This window comes from Sphaeramia orbicularis, chromosome 1 (genome assembly GCF_902148855.1).
Source record: "Sphaeramia orbicularis chromosome 1, fSphaOr1.1, whole genome shotgun sequence".
Classification (NCBI taxonomy): domain Eukaryota; kingdom Metazoa; phylum Chordata; class Actinopteri; order Kurtiformes; family Apogonidae; genus Sphaeramia; species Sphaeramia orbicularis.
In genome coordinates, this window is record NC_043957.1 from 34,690,481 (window position 1) to 34,704,144 (window position 13,664).

General features: G+C 34.6%; 2 protein-coding genes across 3 annotated transcripts; one reads left to right on the top strand and one right to left on the bottom strand.

Annotated features, from left to right (window-relative positions):
- Window positions 1-1,875: 1,875 nt before the first annotated feature.
- On the bottom strand, window positions 1,876-6,809 carry LOC115428055 (T-cell ecto-ADP-ribosyltransferase 2-like). 2 transcript variants are annotated; one of them, XM_030146856.1, is made up of 3 exons: window positions 6,683-6,809; window positions 6,354-6,493; window positions 1,876-3,349 (listed from the first exon to the last, which is right to left on the bottom strand). In XM_030146856.1, exons 2-3 carry the CDS (start codon window positions 6,468-6,470, stop codon window positions 2,453-2,455), a joined length of 1,014 nt encoding a protein of 337 aa, XP_030002716.1. In that variant the 5' UTR covers window positions 6,471-6,493; window positions 6,683-6,809; the 3' UTR covers window positions 1,876-2,452. The 2 variants fall into 2 exon arrangements, with proteins under 2 accessions (XP_030002716.1, XP_030002726.1); XM_030146866.1 differs by having other exon boundaries at window positions 6,354-6,489; window positions 6,683-6,801.
- Window positions 6,810-7,018: 209 nt separating this feature from the next.
- LOC115428049 (T-cell ecto-ADP-ribosyltransferase 1-like) lies at window positions 7,019-11,441 on the top strand. The gene is made up of 4 exons (XM_030146844.1): window positions 7,019-7,185; window positions 8,286-8,330; window positions 8,580-8,721; window positions 10,515-11,441. Exons 1-4 carry the CDS (start codon window positions 7,181-7,183, stop codon window positions 11,367-11,369), a joined length of 1,047 nt encoding a protein of 348 aa, XP_030002704.1. The 5' UTR covers window positions 7,019-7,180; the 3' UTR covers window positions 11,370-11,441.
- Window positions 11,442-13,664: the final 2,223 nt, after the last annotated feature.

The window sequence follows — 13,664 nt, forward strand, 5'->3', positions numbered from 1 at the left end:
AAACACTGTCATCTTCTACAACATTGATTCACCAGTAAAACCCATGGAGTTTAATAAATGACAGTGGATGGAAATGCTTGGTTTATGTTTATTTAATTATATATTTTACCGAAAAAGTCACTTTTTCCGCAGTTTTTTCTGCTTTTGATATAATAATCCTCAACTTTATTCTGAGCTTTTGTAAAAATCTTAATAATCAGTTAATTAAATACAGGAAAATACCTGATTAATACTGATAAAATGCAAAATACAAAGGATAATATTGTAATAAAAGGTGATTAATCACTTAAGAAAGGTTAGATGTAGAGAAAATTTCATTAGGGAGCTGCCACAAAAGGGTTAAGGCTGATTGAGAGGGTGGAGCAGTAGTTCTTTTTTTTTTTTTTTGCATTCATTTCTGTCATAGCAATTTTTAATGCAAATGTGCATCCATCTATTTTCTGAACCTCTTAGTCCTCAGGAGGCTCGTGTTGTCGTACCTATAATCAAAGGTCTTAATCAAACAAAGATAATATTTTTGTCTTGTAAATTCAATTTTTCTTCTTAAAACATATCTTTATTAAGGTTTTCACACATTACATATATTTTCTGACATGAAATGATAATATTGTGTGGGTCTTCCTTGAACATAAATCCCCAGGACCCCCCCCCCCCCCCCCCCCCCCCCCATGATCACCTCTGAATTTTGAAATAGCTGTGAAAGTAAATAAGATAATATAATAATTGTCAGACAGTATAAGTAATATTGACTTGAATACTTCTCAACATCCATTGTTTTTTATATCTGATACATAATCAAACATCATTCAACAACAACAACAAAAAAAAGGGGGGGTATGGTCTCACTTTATAAGTTATGATGATGAGATATCAGGTCTTGATTCTAAAAATTTGAGAAATGAATTCTATATCTTGCGGAAGATATGAGTTTTCCGTTTAATTGTGTACGTGAGCTTTTCGATAGTTATGCAGGAGGAGAGTTCAGCAATCCATGAATTCAACAATGGACAATCAACACTTTTCCGATGCCTAGCTATAAGACGCTTGAATTCAATTTTTTCAATTCAAATTTTACTGAAATTTTAGCAACAAAAATGCCTGATAATTCTGACATTCTTTCAATAACTAAACTTTGATTCAAATTACAATTAAAAGTTCAGGAATTTATCTATTTATTATTTTATTTAGTTTTATTTATTGTAGCTCCAAAATATTTCCATTTTACAAAAAAGATGTGAATAACCTGAAAAAACAGAAATTTCATTTGAAAAATTAGTGCAATTTTAACAATATTATGCCTTGACTTATTGTTTATACATATACATTACACACAGTGTTCCATAAACATTTGGTAACAGGCAGAATATTGTGAAAATTTGGGAGTTTGGAACTAAAATTCGAACAGTTTCTATAATATTACATCTCTCATTATTAACACAACTCCAGATCACAGTGGATCCATAAATGCACAAAACATTTAGTAACAGGCAGAATATTGTTCAAATTGCACATTTCGGGCTGTTCATCTTTGTTTTTATTTATGTATTTATTTGAATATTATTGTGAAAGAATAGTTTTGTAAATGTAAATATTTTCACGGTGTAATCTTATTTTTTTCACTTAAATTTTTTCCACATAATTTTTCAGAAAAAAAATTTGTAGTTGTCATTATTTATGGGTTATTGTGTTGTTATTTTTACTGTAGATCACATTGGTCTGTATGTGGAACCTGAACCAAAACGATTGTGACAACCTGGACTGTTCAGGTTCATTTTTGCACTTTCATCCCACGGGCTGGAATGGAACCTTTGGCGGGCCAGATTTGGCCCCCGGGCCGCATGTTTGACACCTGTGAGCTAGAGTGTTAACAAACAAACAAACAAACAAGGGGGGTATGGTCTCACTTTATAAGTTATGATGATGAGATATCAGGTCTTGATTCTAAAAAATTTGAGAAATGAATTCCATATCTTGTGGAAGATATGAGTTTTCCGTTTAATTGTGTACGTGAGCTTTTCGATAGTTATGCAGGAGGAGAGTTCAGCAATCCATGAATTCAAAAATGGAAAATCAACACTTTTCTGATGTCTAGCTATAAGACGCTTGAATTCAATTTTTTCAATTCAATTTTTACTGAAATTTTAGCAACAAAAATGCCTGATAATTCTGACATTCTTTCAATAACTAAACTTTGATTCAAATTACAATTAAAAGTTCAGGAATTTATCTATTTATTGTTTTATTTAGTTTTATTTATTGTAGCTCCAACACCACCAGCTGCATATACTGTTTATTTTATGTTTATAATTCTGTGTGGGCGGCCGTGGCTCAGGAAGTAAAGTGGGTTGCCCAATAATAAAGGGTTGGCGGTTCCCACTCTGTCCTAGTCATGTGCTGTTGTGTCCTTGGGCAAGACACTTCCCCCTCTTTGCCTCCAATGTGCTATATAAATCTAATCCATCATAATTCTCAGTGTGATAATAAGAGTAATCACCACCATCAGGGCGCCCAGCACTACAGCCACAAAGCTCTTCTGTCTACGTTTAATAAGGACTAAAGAACTTATTAACAGCAGTGTTATACATATTGACATCATCAGACTAATGCTTGGGTGCCAGTTTGTCGGAAAAAATCCCAAATATTTCTTTATCTGTTTTTTGTTTAGTTTACAGTTTAAGTCGCTCTTTGGTGTTTCGGTGCTCCGTAGTTTGTAGACATTGCTGCACCACTTCTCTTTCGTCAAAATATCTGTGATCTGGAAAACCTCATAAGGAGGAATCAGCGTCTGACCCTGTTGTTTTATCGCAGAGTAATTTGTTATATCAGCACCAAAGCATGTGTATATTTCAAAACAAGAAATATTACCAGTAAACTGAGGTGAATTTTTGCTCGAAGTTGCCCAGATAAAAGAACCAAAACGCATTTTTGTGTTGATGACGCTGTGGTGAAAATATCGTCCAGTTCTGTAATACGTTGTTCTGCACTTTGTCTGATTTTGACGCAAAACTTGAATGGCGTCAATGAGGTAAAAGTAGAAGTAGTGAAACTTGAATCCAGCCGTGTTGTATAAGTTCTTCCCTTTTTTCACTGCTCTGTTGAAGTCATGTTTAAGTTTCTCTCTGGTGTATATGTGCAGAACTACAGCGTGGTCTTCTTTCAAAGGCTTGCGCACAGGTTTTTTTACTTTCCTTTCAGCTAAAGCCCATGCAAAACTGAAGCGCCCGTTGATGTGCCACTCAAACACGCCAAACAAGTCGATCACGGCGGCTGCATCCGATCGGCAGCCGTCGAACATGTCGTCAACGGAATCCGTCGCCATATCCAGAGGTAAAACAGCATTCATAGTGTCCTGAGATAAATAACACAGAGGGGTAGTGAACAAGTTAGCAAGTGTGGATTTGCAAGGAATTTTTGTCTCCTTTTGGTGGTATAATCAAGAGAAAAAGGATGATTTTGTTTATGTTTATGTTTATGTTTATGCATTTGGCAGACGCTTTTTTTCCAAAGCGACTTACAGGGGAAAACCAATTAAATCACTCAAACAATCAAATTTATTTATATAGCGCCAGATCACAAAAAAGTTATCTCATGACACTTTATATATAGAGTTGGTCAAAACCAGACTCTAAGCCAATTTACAGAAACCCAACAGAATCTATATAAGGATATAACAAGTGGTTCCAGGCACAACAAACCCCGCCCCTTGCACTTATTGTAGCTTATTTTGGCATTGATCCAGCTGATGTCATCATGTCTATGCATGTGCTGATGTCATCATATCAGTTGCACTGTAAAAGCCAATAATGTAATAACAACCCATAACGTAATAACGGCCAATAATGCTATAAATTTGCCATTTTTAAAATGTAATAAGCCAATAACGTAATAACTGGTCAATACTGTAATAAAAGTCGTGAACCGATAATGTAATAGCTTTTGGCCAATAATGTTATAACTTATTATGTTATTGGCTAAGTTATTACATTTGCAAAGAATTTTTTTTTTTACCAGGCCAGTAACGTAATAACCAGCCAATAAGTTATAACGTTATTGGCCAAAAGTTATTACATTATCGGTTCAGGACTTTTATTACGTTGTTGGCCAGTTATTACGTTATTGGCTTATTACATTTTAAAAATGGCAAATTTATTACGTTATCGGCCTTTATTACGTTATCAGTTGTTATTACATTATTGGCTTCTACATGCCTCTATATATGTGCCAAGTTTGAAGTAAACTGAAACAAAATTGATGTTTTTATAGACATTTGAAATTTCATCCATTATAAGTAAAAGGGAGAATTGTTTTTTTTTTTTTTTTAACCTTTCATGCATGATTTATGAGAACCTTAGTCAATATTTTTTTCTTGAGTGATTTTATTCCTCTTTAGGCATGAAAAAAATAGTGCAAATACATTTTTTTATGAACCAATTTTTCATGGAGTTGCAAAAATGTCCACTCAGCTAGACACCATGCATTTAATTTTTGAAGCAAAGAAACATGTATTTAAAACCCATCATCAGAGAGTGATATACTGTGTGAAAACTATGGAAAAAAAACATTTTCAATGCCACTAATCAGATCTTTTCTCACATTTTAACATACTCTAATACTAGTTAATATTCACTTCATGGAGATAATTTGCAAAAAAAAAAAAAACTTTTTGTTCAAGAAAACTGTGAATTACAGTCTAATAACAATTAGCAATTGATTTACACAAAAGCATGTTACTGCAGAGGAGGTTTATCAAGAACAGCAAAGTTACAGTAATGGTCTGGATTGCAGTGTGTGATGATGCATAAGTGTCCACTGTGTTGGCTGATATGGAACTAAAACAACAAAACCCACAAATATACAAGAGAACAGCTGGAGAATAGTTGTCCACTGTAGCGACCACTATACATGAAAGGGTTAAATTCACACAAAAATGTAAACTTTCACCTACTTTTCCCAAAATGTAACAGCATCATTTCTGGGTCACTGGTAATCTATAAACCCAGTTTGGTATGAATTCAACCAATAGTTTTGCTGCTACAGACATTTGAAATTCGCTCATTATAAGGAAATAGGAAGAAAAAAAAAAAAAAATCATTCAGTAAAAAATTTTAACTTTGACCTACTTTTCCCAAAATGTAACAACATCATTTCTGGGTCGATGGTAATCTATAAACCCAATTTGGTATGAATTCAACCAATAGCTAGAGCAGGGGTGTCAAACTCATTTTGGTTCAGGGGCCATATTTAGCCCAATTTGATCTCAAGCTGGCCAGACCGGTAAAATAATGACTTAATAACCTATTAATAATGACAAATCCAAGTTTTTCATTTTGTTTTAGTACAAAAAACCCCAATTAAATTATGAAAATATTTCCATTTTACAAAAAACATGTGAATAACCTGAAAAAACAGAAATTTCATTTGAAAAATTAGTGCAATTTTAACAATATTATGCCTTGACTTATTATTTATACATGTACATCTACACACAGTGTTCCATAAACATTTGGTAACAGGCAGAATATTGTGAAAATTTGGGAGTTTGGAACTAAAATTCGAACAGTTTCTACAATATTCCATCTCTTATTATTAACACAACTCCAGATCACAGTGGATCCATAAATGCACAAAACATTTAGTAACAGGCAGAATATTGTTCAAATTGCACATTTTGGGTTGTTCATTTTTGTTTTTATTTATGTATTTATTTGGATTTTATTGTGAAAGACTAGTTTTGTAAATGTAAATATTTTCACAGTGTAATCTTATTTTTTTCATTTAAATTTTTTCCGCATAATTTTTCACAAAAAAAAATTTGTAGTTGTCATTATTTATGGGTTATTGTGTTGTTATTTTTACTGTAGATCACATTGGTCTGTATGTGGAACCTGAACCAAAATGATTGTGACAACCTGGACTGTTCAGGTTCATTTTTGCACTTTCATCCCATGGGCTGAAATGGAACCTTTGGTCGGCCAGATTTGGCCCCCGGGCCGCATGTTTGACACCTGTGAGCTGGAGTGTTAATCAAACACACACCAAAAACAATACCCCTTGCCTCCCCTTGGGGGGGCCAGTTAATAATGACTAACCAAGCATTTCAGACTATTTTTTTAACCATTATGTCAGATTTTCCCACCTATTCAGTCTCCACTTTCAAACAGTCGTACATAATGAATAGGGACTTCCTGTAAACATCTTCTGTGTGACTGAACCAGTCTCTAACCTCATTGTGGACTCATTCTAGTCAGCTCTTCTTTACAATAGTGCTTCAGTTCATTGAAGTTTGCTTAACCTTAGCAAATACACTCCACATAATACTGATGAGTGTTTGAAAGAAAGAGCTGTGATCTCACCTCTGCAGGATTCTGTGGCCACCAGAGAATTAAAAATGGGTCACGACACAATAGCAATACAACCACCAGTAGAAGACAAAAGGTCGCCCAGTTCATCAGTGATTTTGTCTCACACATCTTTTACCGGACGTCATACCTGGCTGCAAGAGAAAAAATGTTTTACCACTCAGAACTAGACTAACATTTCTAACTCTTCTATTAGCATAAGCATGCATCAGTTGTTTTTATGTACTTATCACTCACATGTATACAGGCTCAACTTGAATGTCTGAAAATAAGACTAAATATTAACACTAAAGTATGATTAAATCCTCCAATCCCATTCTTACCTTTTCTATGCTTTCTTCAGAACCACAATATTCCTTTCAGTTCCACATTTGTGAGTGCTGTTGTGGTTATATGTGCAGGTTCCGACTCTCTGGATTTACAGGTACAACCACACTGCTCACATTCCTCTGCACCTGTTGCCCAAAGCAATTAAAACCTAACTTATCTTTCATGCAGTGTTTGCACAGTATGTGTGGCATTTTATCGACAACCGCTCAACAAAAGATACTTCCTGCTTTTTCTTTTTTGTTAATTCAGCTCCATTTATTGTACGCATATACCTGCAGAGCCCTTTTATGTGAGGTTTACTCGGGTCTCGTCTAAGTGTGTGGGGGGGGTGATACGAGTAAATCCTGTATGGTAACATGCTCAGGTAAAACAAACAAGGGTGAGGCACAGAGTTTCAGGACACAATGACAAAACGCTAACAGGGAAGATATATTTGATTTCAGAAAAAAGTCTACTTTGGCAGTTCCTCTTTTCAGTCAAACAACAAAATCATGAGGTAAGATACGAAACATCGTAAAACATAGAGCGAACACTGGCTACACATGATACTGAGGGGAAGGGGATGTTTTTGTGCAATGCTGTAAACTAGTATCAAAGTGTAAAATATATTGTTATTGTATTTTTTTGTTTATTTGTTTAGTCTTAAGAGCTAATTTGTGCATGAGCTGAATATTCCACTTCTAATGGGATTTTAATTTATTGTTAACCCATAAAGACCAAGTGCTATTTTTGCGGTAGTTCCCAAATGAATATTTCTCTGTATTTAATCTTTCTTAAGTGATTTATCACCATTTATTAGAACATTATCCCTGTATTTTATAGGGTTTTTTTTCATTAAATATCAGGTTTTTTCCCCATATTTAATTTACTGGCCATGTAAATGTTTGTAAAAGCTCAGATTAAAGTTGATTATTATGATATCAGAAACAAAAAAAACTGAAAAAAGTGAAAATTTCAACAAAATATATTATTAACTGAATATAAAACATGTGTCTTCATTCACTATCATTGGTCCAACTCCATGGGTTTTACTGGTGAATCAATGTTGTAGAAGATGACAGTGTTTCCGCGGTAACTACGGAGCCTCTGAACGTCCAAATGGGTCATATCTGATGACCGTGAAAAGATGATAAACTGTATTTTACACCAATTATTTACATGTATTGATAGGATTAGTGGATCAATAGGGATTAAACAGTTTAGATCAGTAGATGGTTTTGTCTTTATGGGTCTTTATGGGTTAATGATGAGATGTCTGAATATCTTGTTTGTAACCTGCGGCGTCCATCTGTGCATCTGTTTGTCTGTCCATCAGTATCAACAGTATCTTCGACCTCGATCTTCATTTTCAAGGTCAAATTTGGTCTTTGGAATCAGCATCAGTGTGATTTTTCTTCACCAAATTGTCCGGTTTCCATCATGTTTGATATTTAGGTGCAATGTAGGAAGTTCTTGAATGAGTTTTTTTGGATGTTGATCTTGACCTACATTTTTCCAGTCTTTCAGGGTCAGCTGAGGGTCACAGGGGCAGATAGGAGAAACTAAAAGAGAACCGGAACTAAATTCTGCCTGCGTGGTTTTGTTTATTTCTGACAGTGGGCGTGTCCCGGTCCAACACCTGCAAGACTGTAGTATTCACAGGTATGTTTGAGTCTTAATGCCCAAAAGCCTCCAGCAAGACTAGCTGGTAGAGACAAGAAACGAGACAATGTTTTTTAGTTAAATGTTAACATCACCTCAGTGTAAATCAGCAGCAGAGATCGTTCTTATCACACTAATCATTGATGCATTTTAGGATTTTTTTCTTTTCAATAAAACTTCAGTGGACATTTCTTTGTGGAGTTAAATGCACAGTGATCATTATAGTTAAATTGCAGATTTCTATTCCAGATGCATATCTTCCTGGGAAAGGCAATCCTGTCAGAGGAAAATCTTATCCTTATCTGCTGTTACTTCTGTTGCTCTTCTTTTGGCACTGCTAATGCTCATTGTCTTCCATGTAACTTGGAACTGGCAGGACACAGTTGGGAAGGTAATAAAATATTTTATCTAATACTATAAATTTGTTTCAATGTAATTTAAAGCTATAATTTAATCATGTCTTAACCCATAAAGACCCAAACAGCCACTGATGACCAAAACCATCTACTGATCTAAACTGTTTAATACCTGTTGATCCACTAATCCTATCAATACATGTAAATAATTGGTGTAAAATACAGTTTGTCATCTTATGTCATCTTCTACAACATTGATCCACCAGTAAAACCCATTGAGTTGGATCAATGACAGTGGATGGACACACTTGTTTTTACATTCAGTTATTGATATCTTTGCTGAAAATTTTACTTTTTTGTCATTTTTTTCTGTTTCTGATATAATGACCTTTGAATTTATTCAGAACTAAATGAACATCAACATAATCAGTGAATTAAATACAAGAAAACACATGATTTACACTGAAAAATGCAAAATACAGAGGATAATATTATTGTAAATGGTGATAAATCACTTAAAAATGGTTAAATATAGAAAAAATTCAATTGAGAACTGACACAAAAGTAGCATTGGGTCTTTGTGGGTTAAGGTTCTAACTCAGTGGTTTCCAACCTTTTTTGGCTCATGACCCCATTTTAACCACAAATTTCTGGTGACCCCAGACATTCAAAACAGAGACTTTTTTTTTTTTTTTTTTTGCTAAAATTAATTTGTTTTTGATCATGTAATAGTTTGCTATACTATGTTGCAAATAAACGTTAATTTTAGATGACATTTAGTCTATATAATGTGTATTATTATGGACGGAGGTAGTAAAGCCAGGTGTAGATTACTGCACAAAATGAGAATTTGATTTTCAGGTCAGGATATGTACAGTCAGTCCAGCTTGGATTTACAAGGCTGACAATTAATACTGAACAAACAAGAACTCAAACTATGAATTATGAAAGAGCTGCAGCATCTGAAACCGACCACAATGAACATTTGACAGATAAACAGTACCACAGTGCTTCAGTTTCAGCTTCACAGTTTGTCATGTTGTTGAGCCGCATTATGTAATAAATTCCAATTATGTAATAAAAGTTCAAAATGTAATAAGAATGTCACGTCATCTTGTAATAAAGCCACATTATGTAATAAGATGATGCATTTTGTAATAAACTACATCAATGCATTTTGACACATTTTTATTTTTAAAAAAATGCAATAACATGGTTCATTATGTAATAACAATCCAAATTAATATAATTTCAGAGCAATTTAGAAGAAATTAGTCACAGGAGCTGCAGGTAATGTAATCACAACTTTAACCACACAGTTTAAAGATGAAAATAAAAATGTGTCAAGTGCCTTTTGTAATAAATTTCTCAAATTCTAATAACTTACTACATCATGCGAAAAAATTTACCACATAATGCACTGAGGTGGTTTATTACAAAATGTGTCAGTTTATTACATAATGCGGCTTTATTACAAGATGATGTGACATTCTTATTACATTTTGAACTTTTATTACATAATGGGAATTTATTACATAATGCGGCTCAACACATGTATTTTATGGATTGGGATTGTCTCTCTCAACTCACCATATATTTTTTATTTGTAAGGTTTTATTTTTATCTATTACTACAAATTTCAGGCGACCCCATTTGAATTTCAGGTGACCCCAAGTGCGGTCCAGACCCCAAGGTTGAAAAACACTGGTCTAACTGTTGTCAGACAATCATCATAGAATAATAATCCTGCAGGAGTTCTTCATTTAGTGTCTGCTGCCCTCTACTGGACAAACACCAGTCCTGAATACTCTCTTTTTCCTCCTCTCAGAACTCAACACAGGATTTGACCTTTGACCCCAGTGAGAACACATTGGAAGACTGCAAATCCACAGCTGCAGTTGTGAAGATGGCCGATGAAGCCCTGCTGCAGAAATGGGAAAGCAGTGCAAACTTAAGCCAAGTCCGATATGATGCAGAAGAAAATGCTAAAGATCCTGCACACATTTACATTGAGAAACATCACGCTGTTGCCCTTTATTTGTACACAAATATTTTACTTCAGTCCGTCAATCAAGACTCTAACGCTGCAGCAGAAACAGGAAAACAGCTGGGTGGAAATAAACCTGCTGTGTATGGTTCCATTCATTTGTCACTTGGTGAAGCTGTCCAGACTCTGAAGCACAGTCAGGTGACATGTCTCCACACAAACTACAGAACAGACACAGCTTTACATCTGAACATCTCCAACAAACAAATCCACTTCAGCTCTTTTGTGTTGGCATCATCTGAGTTGAACTTCACAAGTAAGATTTGTTTGGAGGTTTACACATGTTTCGGTGCTGATATAACATATTACTCAGCCTTGAAATTAAAGAACCAGATCCTGATCCCCCCGTATGAGGTTTTTAAAGTCACCGACACTGAGACGAATACAGACAGATGTCAGGTGGTCTACAGACTGAAGAGCAACCTGAACTGTGTTTATGATGTAGAGACTAATATGCTGCACCCAATATCTGCATCACCTTTGGATATATTTTGGCTCATTTTCATTGTTATTTCTGTAATTACAATAATAATTCTGATACTTTTTGTCATCGTTAAGGTTTTAGAAAAGCATAGGAAAACTGCTGTTTCATCTTTACACACCAACAATTACAGTCCTGCTAGAGTTGTCTTGTAACTCTCAGGCATTGTTCAATAACTCACAAACAGTCTGGAGTCCAGGGTTGCACTAAAAATAAATATTATTGAAATAGCATTGAACTGTAGCTGTTTCCATTCATTTCATTTCACACAGTGCAGATATTAATACAATGACAATGTCACTTCACTATGTATTACACTGGATTACAAAAAAATGTTTTTTGCAAGTTGTCTAGGTTTTTTCAACTGAATTAGGACCACCCTGCACCGCTAAATCCAAAAATGACATCTGTTTTTCTCAATCAGGTCAGGTTTTTTTTGCTAATTTGATTTTGAAAAATTTGATGTTCTCACAAAATTGATTACATTTTTGTGACTTTATCAGTTGATTTTTTTATATAGTTCTCACCCAAAATAGGTTTTAAGAGAAAAAAAAATCTTTTTCTAACAGGATTCCTGTTAGGTACAATTCACCGCAGATGTAGCAGAATACGTCAGGCTTATTTTTGCAAGATCTTCTAGTTGAAGCCATTTCATTCACCTGTAATATTAAAAAGACCATTAATCATAAATTGGCAAAAGTAAAATCTTCAGAACTCGTTTATTGCAAGAAATATGAGAGAATTTTGTATCATATGATGTGAAAATGCTCATAAATGTAAGCAAAAATGTTAAAAAGCCAATATGTAGCATAGTTCAGAAAGTTGACCTGATTGAGCAAAATTAATGTGATTTTTGAATTCAGCACACCAAAATTATCCTAAATCAGCTCAAAAAACTTAAACAATAAATTTGTTGTTGACCAGTGTTATTTAATACATGTAGAACTAAATTATAAACATGATGGTGTATGGACCTGTGCATGAAGAAATGTTCCTTAAATCATATTTGATTACCCCCGACTAGAGGAATAGAATAGAATAGAATAGAATAGAATAGAATAGAATAGAATAGAATTTATTTGCCACTTGCACAGATACATCGCAGTATAGATACATTGGAATTCTTGTGCGTTTCCCTGAGTCACGGAGATTAGAAAAAGACATGAATTAAAAACAGAAACAAAAAATAAACAGAGCTAAAACATATAAAAACAGTTATTGCACAGACAAATACAAATACACATTTGTAAAATAGAGTACTGATCAGAAAAAAAGCAATAATATTAATAATAAAAGTACTGGAGGGTAAAAACAAGTTATTGCACATTTGAATTAAAAGTGCTGTAGAATGTATAATAATAATAAAATATAGTAGGAACATGAATAATCCTCCACATGTCTTGACTTTGTGATGAACTGTTCTGTAGTGCTAGTGATTTATATATATATATATATATATATATATATATATATATATATATATATAAAAAAGAACACCCAAATAACAAAAATAGGAGGAATCTACACTGTGACAAAACATTACATCAGCTTCTTGTTCTAACAATTTACAAGTTGTAAGTGTATATTGCAAAGCCTCATGGGTAAAAAAAAATTATATTTATGGTAACTTCAAGCATTTGTTCACAATATCCCATTGTAAAATTGCAGGATGGTTGCGTTTTCACTTGGTCCTGGCTGTAAACCATACAAATTACAATTACACACTGTTAGTATTAGAAGGCACGAAAGAGGACACGAAGGAGGACACAGGGGAGCGAACCCCACATTTATCCACTCAATAATGTGTAAGTAAGACATTATTAGCCCATAAAATTCAAATGGGATTTCAGTAGTAACTTTATACAATAGAGGGTATGCACGTGATGTCACCGCTAGTGGAAGTCACCGCAGTTCCGCCCACTGAGTGGCAGAAAGAGGGAGATAAGTGACAGCGTTGGCTTCAATACTGTCTAAACTGAAGAACAATGTTTAATAAAAAAAATGGGGAAGAGCTGTTGTGAGAATGATTATATTGTTATGACTGGTAGTACGAGGACCGAACCCAAATGCAAGACCCACAGACAGGAATACAATGTAAGGGTGTTTATTAAACACAGTCAGTAAAAACAGTTCACACAAGCAGGTAATGGATGAGTCTTCGGTGAAACTGCTCTGGGGATTCGTCACAGATTCCGAATCCGAATGATAAGCTTCACAGCCTGGGTCGGGAGCACACGAGGGGAACCCGACTAGGAGGAAGCAAACGAGAGTCAGGGGACAGACTAGGTCATACATGGGAAGACAAGCAGACAGGCAAACGTACATTGGAGAAAGGCAAGCTCACGTACCAAAAATCCAGGCTGAAGGTCGAACACAGGAATGGTCACAGAGGCAGAAGCACCGACAGGGGACAGGCAAAAAACTCAGGCGTCGAGGAAACAATCCGGGTC

What these genes read in the sequence shown, in the direction of transcription:
- LOC115428055 (XM_030146856.1), bottom strand. Translation starts at nt 6,470, where the DNA reads ATGTGTGAGACAAAATCACTGATGAACTGGGCGACCTTTTGTCTTCTA. An exon ending in GGCCACAGAATCCTGCAGAG is followed by an intron (nt 3,350 to 6,353) that starts GTGAGATCACAG and finishes TATTTATCTCAG; the next exon opens with GACACTATGAATGCTGTTTT.
- LOC115428049 (XM_030146844.1), top strand. An exon ending in CAAGACTGTAGTATTCACAG is followed by an intron (nt 8,331 to 8,579) that starts GTATGTTTGAGT and finishes TTTCTATTCCAG; the next exon opens with ATGCATATCTTCCTGGGAAA. An exon ending in GGCAGGACACAGTTGGGAAG is followed by an intron (nt 8,722 to 10,514) that starts GTAATAAAATAT and finishes TCCTCCTCTCAG; the next exon opens with AACTCAACACAGGATTTGAC.